This window comes from Oncorhynchus masou, chromosome 16 (genome assembly GCF_036934945.1).
Source record: "Oncorhynchus masou masou isolate Uvic2021 chromosome 16, UVic_Omas_1.1, whole genome shotgun sequence".
Classification (NCBI taxonomy): Eukaryota; Metazoa; Chordata; class Actinopteri; order Salmoniformes; family Salmonidae; genus Oncorhynchus; species Oncorhynchus masou.
The window spans coordinates 23740309-23757439 of NC_088227.1; the positions used below are offsets into that span (position 1 = coordinate 23740309).

The 17131-nt window shown below is 40.8% G+C and overlaps 1 protein-coding gene across 1 annotated transcript; it reads left to right on the top strand.

The window, feature by feature from the left end:
• Nucleotides 1-4874: 4874 nt before the first annotated feature.
• On the top strand, nucleotides 4875-13527 carry LOC135557704 (pro-opiomelanocortin). The gene is made up of 3 exons (XM_064991229.1): nucleotides 4875-5026; nucleotides 10202-10334; nucleotides 10537-13527. The coding sequence occupies exons 2-3, from the start codon at nucleotides 10215-10217 to the stop codon at nucleotides 11095-11097; spliced, it is 681 nt and encodes a 226-aa protein (XP_064847301.1). The 5' UTR covers nucleotides 4875-5026; nucleotides 10202-10214; the 3' UTR covers nucleotides 11098-13527.
• Nucleotides 13528-17131: the final 3604 nt, after the last annotated feature.

Consider the following 17131-nt stretch of genomic DNA (forward strand, 5'->3'; position numbering starts at 1 on the left):
ATCTTTGAAAGACAGGGTCCTGAAAAAGGGTTGTTTCTTTTTTTGCTGAATTTATGTTACGAGTTTGCAAAAATATACTATAAAATAAAAAACATTACATCTAGTCTGGGGATGTGGACATGAAGCTAAGGTTTGTTTTTTTTAAACCTTCATTTCACTAGGCAAGTCAGTTAAGAACAAATTCCTATTTACAATGACGGCCTACCCTATCATGGCCGGATGTGATGCAGTTTGGATTTGAACCAGGTACTGCAGTGACGCCTCTTGTACTGAGACGAAGTGTCTTAGAACACTGAGCCACTCGGGAGCCCATAAAAAGGGTTAGGGGAAGGGAGGAGCTGGGATGTGGACATGAAGCTAGGGGTGGGGCAGTGACGGCCCTTCATTCAGGGTACCTGTTTGAACCCAACATTTTTTGCAAAAAATTATAATAAAATAAATGTTTTGTTAAAGAATTGGGCTTGCCTGTTTTGCATGTTATTTTAGAATGAATACGTGTCACATATCAGTTTGCAAACAATGTAAAAAAAAGTACATATCATTGAGTTAATAAAGCTGCATATAAACATTGTCTTTTTAGTTTTCTTGATTAAGGCAGCTTCATAATGCAGGTGTTTCAGCCTAGCTCGTTGCGTCATGATTGGTTCAGTGTTCTGTCACTCATGGGGACACTACATCACCACCAAGTCTAAGTGTAGAGCTAAAAAAATTGTTGCCCCTTGGGTGCTGCCATAGAGTGATATTAGAAGTGCCCATCCAAGAAGGCTCAAGGTCATTGGCCACAGATAAAATTACGTAAAATCACGTTATACAGTATCTACTGTAGCTTTGATTAGACTGATCATATCAACATCATACTTTCAAAATGTTAGCTAGCAGTCATCATGAATCACGTTGACAACCTACTGGTAAATCCTTTTAAATTCTTGTCATATGAAGAGAAATAATGAGAAATTATAGATAAAACGTATCGGTGTTCATCGACCATTGGACATAAACATTACACAACAAGTTTGAAATCTCAAATTTAACAATGAGTGGTTTGGAAGTAATCAGTGGCTAACTGCAAGCATTTCAAAGCAATCATTAGCCTGCTATTCAGTGGAGTGGCTTTGTGGTCCCAAGTCTAAGATCTATGGGTCTATTCTCCTAGTTTAAAATGATAAACATTCAACATTGGCCATGCTGTCTGATTTGTGCCGCACTCAAAACAACTGTTAACTCTGAACTGAAAAATCTGATTTTAGTGAGTTCAAGACAACTGGGAAATCAGGAAAAATGAGCTACGACTGGGAAAATACATTGTGAACTTTCATCCAACTCGGAATTGTAAATCAGGAATTCGGGCCTCTTTCTAGAGCTACGACCAGTTGTCTTGAAAGCACCATAAATCCAAAGAGTGACAGATTTGATGACGAAGATTGATGACAAAATTCGCCCATGAAGGTCCGCCGCGCCACCTTCCTGTTCAAGTGAGAACAGCACAATAGGGTGATGTGCCTCACCCTAATAATTTGGTCTATTTTCACCTCTTAATTTCACCTGCTGTTCTGACTTGGTGGTGCACATTTAGCCTATAACCTGTTTTTGAGAAATGTAATAATAAAATATTGTAAGAGCTTTCATTGTCTGCTTATATGGTCCCTTTATTTATCATACTGTTCTGACTTGGTGTACAGGGAGAACACTGTAAGAACAGCCCATATTCTGAAGTCAAGGTTCTGCTGATAGCCAGGTGTAGCAGTGGGATACAAGGATTCAAGCCATGGTGCTGAAAATAAAGCTCTCCTGTTGGGACAGCTTTATGTAGGCCATACTGTAACATTGTGGGCATCATTTGTCACCGTTTCAGTGCAATTAATGTATTGTTTAGTGTTGTGGCTTTGCTGGCATGCATCTAAAATAATGTTGGAAGGTTTGTCCCACCAAGATTTACACTCTAAAATCGCCACTGTGGTAGGATTTAGGGATGAGCTGGGATGTGGACATGAAGCTAGGGTGAGGGTTTAAAAAGTTTGGGAACCTCTGGGTTAGGCTAAGCCTAACCCTAACTCTAGTTTCATGTCCACACCCCGGTTCAAATCCATCCCTAGCCATAACCCCAATCCTAACCCTTAAAACTTTACAGGTTGTCATGTAAAGAAAGTTGGCCTTTCCCTGAGTTTATAGTGCTCTTAAATCAACCTGAAATCATTTGTTTTGATGGCTCATAATAAAGCATATACAGGTGTAAGATCTTAATTTGATCAGTTTCTCACAGCAGGAAAATAATCATGCAGCAACGGGAAATGTGAATTATTGTGTGAATTATAATTAATGGACAATTTTGTAGTGGATGATACATTTTTTTTGTTAGGGCAAATCAAGTCTGACATTTTTAAGTGAAAATTGTCAACTTTAGAAGCCTTTTAAAACCTTGAATACACTACAAATGTGCAGGAAATTTCCAGCAACAACAAGGTGATCAAATTAAGATCCTACGCCTACAGGTTATGTTGGAGCATTTTGACATTTCCATGGCATCAATGTAGATTACTCACTTCACACTTAGGTCATGTTCAGACAAGCTTGCTGTTGAATAACTATTTGACAGAGCACAAAACAACTTTCCTAGAAATGCATTCCAAATATCAAAGTGTGTGTTCATCTGGTGTAATGTATATTTGAGTAACCAACCATTAAAACCCTCCTAACCCAACCAAAACAAAACACACACACACACACACACACACACACACACACACTGTTTTAAGACCAAGTTCAGGTCTTTGAGCTAATGGTAGGCTTTTCATATATTTTTTATCCATCTTGAAAGTGGCAATCTGCTGTAGCTACATCCCATGTTTGGACGTGTAAATTAATTATATGGACCCATTGATTCGTTGAAATGTATCTTATACGTGCCTCATACCCCATCAGAACCCCAAATATAAGCTTGTTTTACTCCTATGTTTGTAAACGAGGTAAATGTAAACGAACACTATATAGCCTCAAAAACTTTGTTAAAACTCTCATTTTGATATCATGGATGGCCATAGCAATGCATCCATAGCTCTGTCAATGAATTTGAGAGTGGGTACATTTCTCCAACCTCATCCATCCCTCAGCTTTCTACCGAATCAGAGGCGGAGGTAAGCTTTGTTAAAGTTTCAACTGCTGATATCCCCTTTAAAGCAAAAAAATACAAATGTTCAATACGCTTTTCAATATACTTCTTGCAACATCAAAGCAACATGTTATTGGAGAGAGAAAAGCTTTATATTTGGGATCCACCATCTGCCATTCTGTGGCTAGCCTAAAGTTCCCTTTCTTTTTACAAATCAATTCAAAATGTACCGTAAAGTGTGTAAAAACCTGTTTCTAGAAAAATCCGTCAATAACTAAGTGTAATTGCTTTCTTTCTCCAGCCCCTAACAGAGATTTCTGTGGTATTTTTTTGTATCTTGTTTCCTTCCATTATATGGAGCAGTCACAATAGTGCATTCAGATCATCCTCCACTGCAATGGAAGACATTGTTTTTCACAATGTGTGTGTAGCACAAGAGGTTGGTGGTACCTTAATTGGGCAGGACAGGCTTATGGTAATGGTGGAGTGGAATACATGGAATGGTTTGAATGAATCAAACACATGGGTTCAATATGTATGATGTCATTCCATTTGCTAATTTCCAGCCATAATTGTGAGCTGTCCTCCCCTCAGCAGCCTCCACTGATGTGTAGGGTTGCAAAGGGAGGGTATACTGTATTACTGGTCACTTTAAAAGTTTATAACATGTCAAATAAATTACATTGTAAATTAAGACAATTTTAATATTGACATTTTTTTTGATGACAAAAGCTGTATAACATTATCCTAAATATAACCCATCAACTTTGTGAATATCGTTGGTGTTTAAAAGGGAGGGTTTCAGCATGAAATATCCTTTATATTTTGACGTGCTTTTATTTATTTTCATCTGTCAATATGTGTTTGTTGTACATGTAAATAGGGTTGCAGAGTTCATTGGAATTGATTTAATTGTTGATTAGATGTTTTTTTTTAATTAATTAGGCTGTTTTCTCTTGATCATAATGGTCTATACACTAAAAACTCATGGGCAATAATATGGATACAGATCTAAATATGAAGAGAAATTAATATTTTACATTAATACATTTCAAATATATATTTAAGAATAAATTTCTACTTACCATAGATTGCCAAAATTATAGATAATTCTGTTTTGCAACCCTACAGTGTGTGTGTGTGTCTGCTTCAATCCTGCTTGCGTGTGTAAGGTGGAAAGAGTGTTTGCTTGCCCTTCTACAACCCAACTTCTAAGGGTTTATTAAGGTGTAGCAATGATGTGTGATCATCAATGAGTCAGATTTCTGAGAAAATGTTGATTTGGCCTTAAATGTTATCCTTGATGAAAACCAATGGAACCAACTCCATTTGCACGCTGCCCGCTGCTGCCCTTTCTCCTAGGAAAACATCTTACTCCACATCACTCCTCCGTAGCTGATTAGGTAGCAGTGTTTAGCACCTCCTTGAGTATCCATCTACTGACAATGGGGGCTGGAGAGAACCTCAGATCCGGTGTCAGCGTCACCTTTTAAACCCAGAAAGAGATGTGTCAATTTTCCCACATACACATATGATTCAAAAACTGATCAACGCAAAGAAACACAACGTTGGTTGATATGGCATGACTCAACAAGTGGCAGCTACCTGCTAAGACCTCACCTGTCATCTGGTAACGTGAGCCCCCATCGATTAGAGAGAGGGAAAGTGTGTGAGGGTGGATTTTCCTATGACCTCCCCACCCCTAGCCTCCTACCCACCCACACGCGTCTTTGGCTACAGTATAAAAGGTGCTCCCACCTCACAGACATATACACAGGACAAATTCCTACAAAGAAATTGATCAGACAACCAAGGGAAGAGAGAGAGAGAGAGAGAAGGAGTGATTCCATTCTGCGCTGTGAGATCCTGCAGAGAAAGACAGGAGACCTGTGGAAGAACAAAACGAGAAAGTGGAAGAAGGTAAGGAAGATGAACCTGCTAAAGAGCAACAGCAAACTTTGCATAATTTTCCATTCATGCTCTGAATTAGCTGTTGTCTTATTTTGTTGAGAATTATTAGTAAGACTGTGTGTATAAATATGATTTTAGATAATTGCACAGGTCTATTGCATGTTAACATTCCTACCCTGAATATTAGCAGAGGTAAGCTGACTAATCTGCTTTTCTGCAATATATATTTCATTATGTTTGAAATAGATTTGTTGGATAAATTTAAGGCTGATAATGTTCATCTCTATTAAACACATATTAGTATATTGGCATTTAAATAAACATTGAAACATTGGACATTTACTGTATATCAACTTGGTTAACTAATATTCCAATTAGTTGGGACACAAATGATTGGACACATCAAATACTTGTACTATCAAATAATGATGAAATCAATGTTAAGTTATAAGTAAGAATTCAAATTTGGTAACGCTTAAGGTTTCCTGATAATTTAAACAAAGTTTAATGAAGTTCTTGCTTGGTGCATATCGAAGGTGTCATAAAAATGGCTCCTGATAATGATCATTTCAAACAGTAATGTAAAGCACTACTATACTGCTGTGTATGTGAGAGGCTCCTTGGAGAGCAAAGCTTAGTGCTCGAGGACGGTTCATAAAAGGTACGCACTGTTGAAGGCACAGACTTACTGTGACTGAGGTCTGCCCACATACCATCTATTCATTACAATAGCGAAGAAGGTGTGATTATTCAATTCCAATACAATCAAATCTGTCTAATACAACACCAAATCATTCAGTGAGATTATTTGTCCTAAAGTAGAGAGATGAGAAATATTGATTAGGTATCAATTGATCAGGGAGAGGAAATATGAACATGCATGCATGGACTACCAACTCATAACATCACTTTTTGTAGTAATAATAATATAAAAAAATATATAAACTACTTTGTTCGTTATTAGAAGAATTTTGGGGGAAATACTTATTTTACTGTGACTTTCAGACACAAAGGTATACTTGTGTGTCAATGTATTAGTCACCATCAATTGAGTTTAAAAGTTACAGTAAAATCAATGCTAATTTCCCCCCAAGATAACCTTTTTTTTGAGCCATTCACGAGCAAATGGCATTTCCTCCTCTAGTCTTTCTGACAAAACAAGTGGCTGACCTTTCTGCAATGCAGAGCTCAACTTATTCTCAGCAAACCTGGGAACATTCCCAGAACATTAGTTAACATTCCCATTCAATTCTTGTTAAGCTTTGAGCTAATCATCTGATACCATCCCACGTACATTCTAAGAATGTTTTTGATCACCAAATAGAGTATATCCTTGGAATTTTCTCCGAACATTCACTAACATGTTGTGCACAACACCTGTTAAAACTACTACAGGACATTCTCCTAAGGTTCTCATTAGGTTGCCAGGGAACGTAATAACACAATGTTCCGGTATATTCTTAGAACATACTGACACAACAAAATATGGGAGCAATAGAAATGGTTCTGAGGAAACGTTCCAGGAACGTTCTGCTTATTTTGATGAATATGAACAAAATATAAAAATAAAAATAAAATTAGGGCATATTTCTACAATGAATGGTCTCATAAAGTTAGTGCGACATTTTGACCTTATGTTCCAAAAACATTCCTTGAACATACTTCATGAAATGATGTCTGGATTCAGTTGAATTGGTTATGACAACATTGCAGGACCGTTCTGCTAATGTCCATGGAGACTCACATAGGTACAGTGTGATGTGTCCATTAGCGTTCCCTGAACATACTTCAGCAATATAATGTAGGAGAAATAGAAAATGCTGGAGAACATTCCTGGAATATTCAACTAATGTTGGTGTATATACAGTATTACTACTGACACCTACAACAAACAAACAACATACATTCCTGCAAGACTGTTATAAAGTTATTCTGGACCTCTATACCAGGCAGTGTCAGAGGAAGGCCCTAAACATGGTAAAAGACTCCAGCCACCCATGTCATTGACTGTTCTCTCCACTACCGCATGGCAAGCGGTACCAGAGTACCAAGTCTGGGACTCCTTAGCAGCTTCTACTCCCAAGCCATAAGACTAATGAACAGTTAATCAAATGGCTAACCCCCCCCTTATTTTATTTTCTGCACTGACTCTCGTGCACAGGCTTGATGTACCCTCACTGGACTCCAACCACACACTCACACATGCACTACACGGCCAAAAGTACGTGGGCACCCCTTCAAATTAGTGGTTTTGGCTATTTCAGCCACACCGTTGCTAATAGGTGTATAAAATCGAGGACATAGCCATGCAATCTCCATAGACAAACATTGGCAGTCGAATGGCCCGTACTGAAGAGCTCAGTGACTTTCAACGTTGCACCGTTATAGGATGCCACCTTTCCAACAAGTTAGTTCGTTAGTTCGCCCAACTAGAGCTTCCCCGGTCAAGTGCTGTTACTGTGAAGTGGAAATGTCTAGGAGCAACAAAGGCTCAGCCTCGAAGTGGTAGGACACACAAGCTCACAGAATGGGACCGCCGAGTGATGAAGCTCGTAGCGCGTAAAAATCTTCTTTCCTCGTTTGCAACATTAACTTCCAAGTTCCAAACTGCCTCTGAAAGCAACGTCAGCACAATAGCTGTTAGTCGGGAGCTTCATGAAATGGATTTCCATGGACGAGCAGCAGCAAACAAGCCGGAGATCCCCATGTTCAATACCAAGCTACGGCTAAAGTGGTGTAAAGCTCGGTGCCATTGGACTCTGGAGCAGCAGAAATGCGTTCTCTGGAGTGATGAAACACGCTTCATAATCTCGCAGTCCGACGGACTAATATGGGTTTGTCAGGATAATGCTGCCTGAATTCATAGTGCCAACTGTAAAGTTTGGTGGAGGAGGAATAATGGTCTGGGGCTGTTTTTCATGGTTCGGGCTAGGCCCCTTAGTTCCAGTGAAGGGAAATCTTAATGCAACATCATACAAAGACATTCTAGAACATTCTGTGCTTCCAACGTTGGGGAATCAGTTTGGGGAAGGTCCTTTTCTATTTCAGCATGACAATTCCCCCGTGTACAAAGCGAGGACCATACAGAAATGGTATGTCGAGATCTGTGTGGAAGAATTGTTCCAACATCTAGATGTTCCAACATGTTCCAACTTCCCAGAAGAGTGGAGGCTGGTATAGCAGCAAAGGGGGGACCAACTCCATATTAATGCCCATTACTTTGGAATGAGATGTTCAACGAGCAGGTGTCCACATATACGTTTGGTCGTGTAGTGTCTCACTACACTGACACTCCAACACACAAACACGCACACACACACAGGGACAAACACAAAACACACACACATGCATTTTGACACCACACACACATGCGTTCACATTCTTCACATACACTGCTGCTACTCTCTGATTATTATCTATGCATAGTCACGTTACCCCTACCTACATGTACATATTAAATAATTTACCTCAACTAACCCGTACCCCTACACATTGACTAGGTACCGGTACCCCTTGTATGATCATTTATTAGGGTATTTCAAAAAATAGTTACAGCTTTAAAAAAAAATGGTAATCAAGTAGAATTGAACCAGCAATCTGCTGTCTTACAGCCCTGATAGTCTGCTAAGCCACCAGGAAAGAGCTCATCTGTTTCATTCTGTACATAAAGCTGTTCAGTCACAGACAAAGCAGGGGTTCAAACTGTGGAACCCAATTCCTACATTTGAATATAAAAATTGATTTTATCAAACAAAACTATGCTACATTTGATCTCTGGGACCCTCAGGATTACAAATCAGAGCAAGATTCCTGAATGTAAGTACATTATTTACCTTCAGAGGTGAATGTATCAAACCAGTTGCCGTGATAAAAGTGTTTTGTTGTTGTGCACTCTCCACAAACAATAGCATGGCATTTTTTCACTGTAATAGCTACTGTAAATTAGACAGTGCAAAATAAGATTAACAAGAATTTAAGCTTTCTTCCCATATAGAACATGTCTATGTCCTGAGAAATGTTATTTTTTACTTACAAAGTCATGCTAATCACATTAGCACACGTTAGCTCAACCATCCCACGGGGGGACACCAATCCCGTAGAGGTGATCCTCTTTCTGCAAAGACAAACATCACAACCTGGAACTCTTAACATAACGCTGTAAACAGCTTTGTACTTGTGTTAGTCCCATGCTAGTGGTGTGGTGGATTCATTCCTGGGATAACACTCCAATGTTCCCAACTAAATGTTTTGGGAACTTTTAAATAACATTTTGATTAAGGTGAGACAAGTTTCCACAGACATAGATCTATGGAGTTGGTCAGAGAACTCCACAGCAGTAAGAAGGCCATGACAAAACACTCCGTTACATTGTAACTCAATACTTTCTATCCTTTTTTCAGTCACTGTTTTAGTATGTTCTGTAAAAGTATGTTGTATGTTCAGTAAAAGGTGTTCCTTTATTATTTAAAGGCAACACATTCCTGCCTTCATACAGTACCTGGTGTTAGTACAGTATGTTCGGAACATTCTTGCAAAATCAGAGGTGTGTTTTTAACATCCTAATACAAAGATGCTAACTGCTAAGTTAAAGATAACAGGGGGCAATTAGACGAGGGGAGATGCGTCACAAGGCCATTGAAGGCTGCCTCCCATTCAGAGACTTCCTTTGCACATCTTCCACAATATTTTATAGAAAATGTTCCAGTGTATGTGTGGGACAGGGGCATGAATGAGCTCCATATCTGTGTTGTGTGTGTGTGTTCACAAGGGCACTGATATATAGGAGCAACAGATAAACAAAGGTCAGCGAAGTCACCTTTGATAAGAATGGCTGAGCGTCACATACGTTGGGTGATAGAATTCCAATGGTATGGGTTCTAATCCATCCTTCTTATAGTTTGCCCTTCACCAGTTTACCTGTGAATACTGCATTCATTCACTTTTGTGTCATACATACCTTTTATTCAGTGTAAGGGATTATTTCAGATTGATGCAGGACAGGATTAAAGTTGATCAAGAGAAAGTAGAACTGCTGGTGAAATGACCACAGACTCAAGCCCTATTCCTCTATGCGCCTCATCATCTGCAGTCTATTTTCATGACGTGTTTCTGATCAGAATGAAATAATTGTACATGTCTTTGTCATTGGCTAATCCTCCCTGTGCCTCTGTGTGTCTTGTGCAGTGTTAGGTTGAATATGGTGTGTGCGCCCTGGCTGTTAGCGGTGGTGGTGGTGTGTGTGTGCAACCCCGGGGTGGGGGGGCAGTGCTGGGATAGCTCCCACTGCAAAGACCTCCCTTCAGAGGACAAGATACTGGTGAGTCTAAGTTAGAATCATCACCTTCATTCAGTAATCATCATCAAAATCAGTACAAGATTGAATCATCATCTATAGCAATTTTCATCAGTCACTATTCATGGATTGTTCTTTAACCCATCCATCCATATATCACTAAACACTGTTCCTGTACATCCATTTGTATTGAACTCCTGTCTGCTGTTCTTCTTCCGTCTGGCAGGAGTGCATCCACCTGTTCAGGTCTAGGCTCCAGGACGAATCCCCAGAGCCCAGATCGGCTGCCCAGCAGTCCACTGAGGAGAGCCTCTCCCTGGGCATCGTGTTGGCAGCCCTGACCTCTGGAGAGAGAGCCCTGGATGCTGACCCTGAGCCCCACAGCGACAAGAGACACTCCTATTCCATGGAGCACTTCCGCTGGGGCAAACCCATTGGGCACAAACGCCGCCCCATCAAAGTCTATGCCTCCAGTCTGGAAGGGGGGGACTCCTCCGAGGGCACCTTTCCCCTGCAGGCACGCAGGCAGCTGGGCAGCTGGGAGGACGAGATGGTGGGAGCTCTGGGGAACCAGGGGGCCAAGGCTCAGACCAAGGTAGTCCCCAGAACCCTCACTGTGACGGGGCTGCAAGATAAGAAGGATGGGTCCTATCGGATGGGTCACTTCCGCTGGGGCAGCCCAACCGCTATCAAGCGCTACGGTGGCTTCATGAAGCCATATACCCAGCAATCCCACAAGCCCCTGATCACGCTGCTCAAGCACGTCACCCTTAAGAACGAGCAGTAGAGGAGGGCAGCAGGAACAAGGGATAGAGGGAAGGGAGGGGAGGGATGGGATGAGTGTAGTAAAGAGGAAAAGATGAAAGATGAACGGAATGTTTTGAAGACCAGTGGCAACTGTTGAAAACTAAGGGTCATATTTAATCTGTAGCCAAGTTTCTAGAGTAACACAAAAAAACAAATTAAGGCTCCGCAATATAAAACAATGAAACAACAAATAAGTTTAAAAAAATATATATTATATACATTTCAGACAAGATATGGTATGTTACCTGTACAAAAGATAAGGCAATGGTCCCATTCAAACAGCCCCTTATTTACCACTTATTTGCACTTTTAAACATATCAGTGGGTAACTGGCAAATTGGGAGGGTAGGGTGTGCCGTTAAACAATCGAAGTGTTAATTAATTTACCTACAAAGAAGCGGAGAACCATACTGTACACAGACCTGATACCTGTATTTTGGTTAGAAGGGTCTGTGAAAATACAGGAATCATGTCTTTAGGTGGGTTTTAATTACCATGTTTTTTTTAACCCTTACCCCTTTCAGAATGACAAAAAAAGCTTGTACTGTATAAAAAGCTGGCATGGTAAAATAGTGTGATTTTTGTCTGTATATGAAAGGGATATTAGCATTGCCCTAGATACCCCATAACGGTTTTGATTGAATAGGGCCATTGATAGCTGTAGAATTAATTTATGGCCTTGGCTTGAATGCTGTATGAGAAAGTATAAATTGAAGGAAGTACTTAGAAAGTCTTCGGTAACAGTGACCATACTGAATACTGTGTATAGATGACAGACTGGGGTAGGGAGTGGGTATGAGAGAAGATCATTTCAAATGGAATACTATTTTTCCTCATTATTTTTATTGAGATAAATTGTACCATATTGTAAATGTATGTATTAAACAGATACTGCTTTGTGGCAAGCAACACAAATGACTTTTTTGTACTGTACATTACGTTTATTTGAGGTCTACCAAACAAGCAACCAAGATAAAATCAATGGTGCTGTCAATATACAGGTATAAGCAGTGCCGATTTTAGCATGTACATTTTGGTGGGGCAAAAATAAACAAGTGGGGTGGCATGCCAGCAAGGCCACAACACAATACTAAACAATACAGTAATTGCACTATAACAGTGAAAACGGTGCCCACAAACTGTTCGGGCCTACATAAAGTTGTCCCAACAGCAGTCCCAACATCTTACCACTGCTACACGTGCCTTGTCTGGCAGCAAAACAGTTAATTCAGCCTCATTGACTGCCTTTAAAAAAATATAGCTGATGTGGCTGACTTGCTTAAACAAATGTGGTTTCTACGAACAATTGAGATGTACAAACTATGGCATAAGGGGGCGACAAGCGGATAAGAGGCAATGCGTAATTTCAATTAAGACTTTAATAAGTGAGCTAGGATGTACGTAGTCAATATAACTATTTGTTTAGCACGATTGAAATGTACAGCGACAGAATTCAGAACATGGGCTGTTCTTACAGTGTTCTCCCTGTACACCAAGTAAGAACCATAGGATAAATAAAGGGGGATAAGCAAACAATGAAAGCTCTTACAATATTACATCACTTATGCAGGAGCAGACAATACATTTTTGGACTCACCTTGTTGTGCTGTGCTCACTTGAACAGGAAGGTGGCGTGGCGGTCCATCAAAGTCTGGCATTCTCAGAATTTATTGTGCTTTTAAAACAACTGGGAACTAGGAAAAAAATAAGGTTGAATCATGATGACGTCATTGATCTTCAGGTTGTAGCTTTAGAAAGAGGCCGGATTTACAATTCCGAGTTGGATGACCGTTCAAAACATATTTTCCCAGTCAGAGCTTGTTTATTCCCGACTTCCCAGTTGTCTTGAACTCACTGAAGTCAAGTTTTCGCAGTTCCGAGTTAACAGTTGTTTTGAGCGCGGCATAAATCATGCTTTATTGACTTGGAAAAGAGCCCCTTAAGCCCAGATTTGGGACCACACAGCCATTCCACTGAATAACAGGCTTGTTATTGCTTTACAATGCTTGCAGTTAGCCACTGTCACTGATTCCTTCCAAACAATTAATTGTTGAATTTTAATGTTTATGTCCAATGACTGAATACGTTTTATCTATCATTTCTCTTCATTATCTCTGTCACGTCTGCTCTCACTCTTCCCTCCCCTGGCGCTTGAGGGCACCAGGCTGCCCTCATTCACGCACTCCTGTCGTCAATTACGCACACCTGCGTTCCATCATCACGTGCTTCAGCGATATTGGACTCACCTGGACTCACTTATCCTCTGTTTATTACCTCCCCTATATTTGTCAGTTTGCCTGCTCTGTTACCTGCTGATGCATTGATTATTTTGTGTCTTTGTTTTCTTGTATGCTAACGCTGTTCCTGTGTCGTTCCATGTCCGTTCCTTATTAAATGTTTGACTCCCGTACCTGCTTCGTCTCTCCAGCGTCAACTCATGTGACAATTTCTCTTCATATGACAAGGTTTAAAAAGGATTTGCCAGTAGATTGTCGACTTGATTCATGATGATGACTGCTTGTCTCACTTGCCAGCTAAGATGGTGAAAGTATAATGTTGACATGATCAGTCCAATCAAAGCTACTTTACATATAACGTGATTTGGTGTCATTTTATCTGTGGCCAATGACCTTGAGTCTTCTTGGATGGGCACTTCTAATGTAACTCTATGGCAGCACCTAAAGGGCTAGAATTTTCTAGCTCTACCCTTAGACTTGGCAGTGACATTGTGTCCCCATGAGTGACAGAATACTGAGCCAATCATGTCATAACGCTCCGTATTTTCTGCTGGCTTGCCCCACCACCACAGAAAGCACAGAGCTAGGCTGAATCACCTGATTTTTGGAGCTGCCTTACTCAAGAAAACAAAAAAGAGAATGTTTTTATGCGGCTTTATTAATTCAATGATATGTACTTTTTTTTGACATTGATTGCAAACTGATATGTGACACAGACTAACTTTCTCAGGCCTTTTATACTGTATATACTGTACAGTTAGTGAAAGTCTAAACACCCCTTGCACAGTCTTTACATTTTGCTGTCTTAAAACTAAATCCAAAAACGTAATATATTCTTTTCCTACTGATCTACACAACCTACTCCACATTTTCAAAGTCATTATAAAAAAATATAGAAAGTTTACCACAAAAAATATCGGAAAAAGTATGATTTTATCCCAGCTTCCACATTTTGTTCCTTAAAAGTTGGGACCGTACATTTTTTATTTCTCATTGTTTCTGGGAACGAAGCCATACAGTGCATTCGTAAAGTACTCAGACCCCTAGACTTTTTCCACATTTTGTACCGTTACATTTTTCACCCATCAACCTACACACCTACCCCATAATGACAAAGCAACAAAAAAAGCAGAAAAATATAATTTCCATAAGTATTCAGACCCTTTACTCAGTACTTTGTTGAAACACCTTTGACAGCGATTACAGCCTTGAGTCTTCTTGGGTATGACGCCACCAGAATGACACACCTGTGTTTAGGGAGTACTCTCAAGCTCTGTCAGGTTGGACGGGGAGCGACGCTGCACAGCTATTTTCAGGTCTCTTTCCAGAGATGTTTGATCTGGATCATGTCCGGACTCTGGCTGGGCCACTCAAGGACATTCAGAGATTTATCCCGAAGCCACTCCTGCATTGTCTTGGCAGTGTGCTTAGGGTTGTTGTCCTGTTGGAAGGTGAACCTTCGCCCTAGTCTGAGGTACAGGTTTTCGTCAAGGATCTCTCTGTACTTTGCCCCGTTCATCAATGCCTCATCCTGACTAGTCTATCAGTCCCTGCCGCTGAAAAACATCCCCATAGGTGTCTTTTGGCAAACTCAAAGCGGGCTGTCATGTGCCTTTTACTGAGGAGTGGCTTCTGTCTGGCCACTACCGTAAAGGCCAGATTGGTGGAGTGCTACAGAGATGATTGTCCTTCTGGAAGGTTCTCCCATCTCCACAGAGGAACTCTAGAGCTCTGTCAGAGTGACCACCAGGTTCACCTCCCTGACCAAGGCCCTTCTCCCTCGATTGCTCAGTTTGGCCGGGAGGCCTCCAGGAAGTGTCTTGGTGGTTCCAAACTTGATGGAAGCCACTGTGTTCTTGGGGACCTTAAATGCTGCAGAAAAGTTTTGGTACCCTTCCCCAGATCTGTGCCTCGACACAATCCTGTCTCGGAGCTCTACAGATAATTCCTTCAACTTCATGGCTTGGTTTTTGTTCTGACATGTACACATCTGTCAACTGTGGGACCTTATATAAACAGGTGTGTACATTTCCAAATGATGTCCAATCAATTAAATTTACCACAGGTGGACTCCAATCAAATTGTAGAAACATCAAGAATGATCAATGGAAACAGGATACAGCTGAGCTCAATTTCGAGTCTCATAGCAAATGGTCTGAATACTTATGTAAATAATTTATTTCAGTTTTTTATTTGTATTAAATTTACAAAAATGTCTAAAAACCTGTGTTTGCTTCATCATTATGGGGTAGTGCGTGTTGATTGATGAGGAAATGTTTTAATTTAATCCATTTTAGAATAAGGCTATAATGTAAAAGTCAAGGCCTCTGAATCCTTATTCGCTTGAATTTTTTTTTTTACCTTGTCTGATGGACAAAATGAAAGTAACAAATAATTCAACAGCAGCAGTAAAACAACAAGCGAGGCTATATACAGGGTGCACCGGCACAGAGTCAATGTGCAGTCTAGGCAATTGAGGTAATATGTACATGTAGGTAGAGTTAAAGTGACTATGCATTATAAACAGAGAGTAGCAGCAGCGTAAAAGAGGGGTCTGGGTAGCCCTTTGATTAGCTGTTCAGGAGTTGTATGGCTTGGGGGTAGAAGCTGTTACAAAGAATTTTGGTCCTAGACTTGGCACTTGGTATTGCTTGCCATGGGGTAGCAGAGAGAACAGTCTATGACTAGGGTGGCTGGAGTCTTTGACAACCTTTATGGCCTTCCTCTGACACCACCTGGTATAGAGGTCCTGGATGGCAGGAAGCTTGGCCCCAGTGATGTACTGGGCCGTACGCACTACCCTCTGTATGCTCACAGTCAGCGTTCCAATTCATCCCAAAGGTGTTTGATGAGGTTGAGGTCATGGCTCTGTGCTTGCCGGTCAAGTTCTTCCACAAAATCTTGACAACCCATTTCTGTAAGGACCTCGCTTTGTGCACAGGGGCATTGAGATGCTGAAACAAGAAAGGGCCTTCCCTAAACTGCTGCCACAAAGTTGGAAGCACAGAATCGTCTTGACTGTCATTGTATGCTGTCGCATTAAGATTTCCCTTCAATGGAACTAAGAGGCCTAGCCCAAAGCATGAAAAACAGTCCCAGACCATTATTCCTTCTCCACAAAACTTTACAGTTGGCAATATGCATTCGGGCAGGTAGCGTTCTCTTGATATCCGCCAAACCCAGATTCATCAGTCGGACTGCCAAATGGTGAAGCATGATTCAATGGCTGCGAGCTTTATACCACTCCAGTCAACGCTTGGCATTGTGCATGGTCACCTTAGGCTTGTGTGCGGCAGCTCGGCCATGGAAGCCCATTTCATGAAGCTCCCGACAAAGAGTTATTGGGCTGACGTTGCTTACAGAGGCAGTTTGGAACTCGGTAGTGAGTGTTGCATCCGAGGACAGACGACACACACATTCAGCACTTGGCAGTCCCGTTCTGAGCTTGTGTGGCCTACCACTTCGTGGCTGAGCCGTTGTTGCTCCTAGACGTTTCCACTTCACAATAACAGCACTTAGAGTTGACCGGGGCAGCACTAGCAGGGCAGAAACTTGACAAACTGACATGTTGGAAAGGCGGCATCCTATGACAATGCTATGTTGAATGTCACAGAGTTCTTCAGTAAGGCTATTATGCTTCCAATGTTTGTCTATGGAGATTGCATGGCTGTGTGTTCGATTTTATACACCTGTTAACAATGGGTGTAGCTGAAATAGCCGAATCCACTAATTTGAAGGGGTGTTAACATAAACTATATATACAAAAGTATTTTGTAA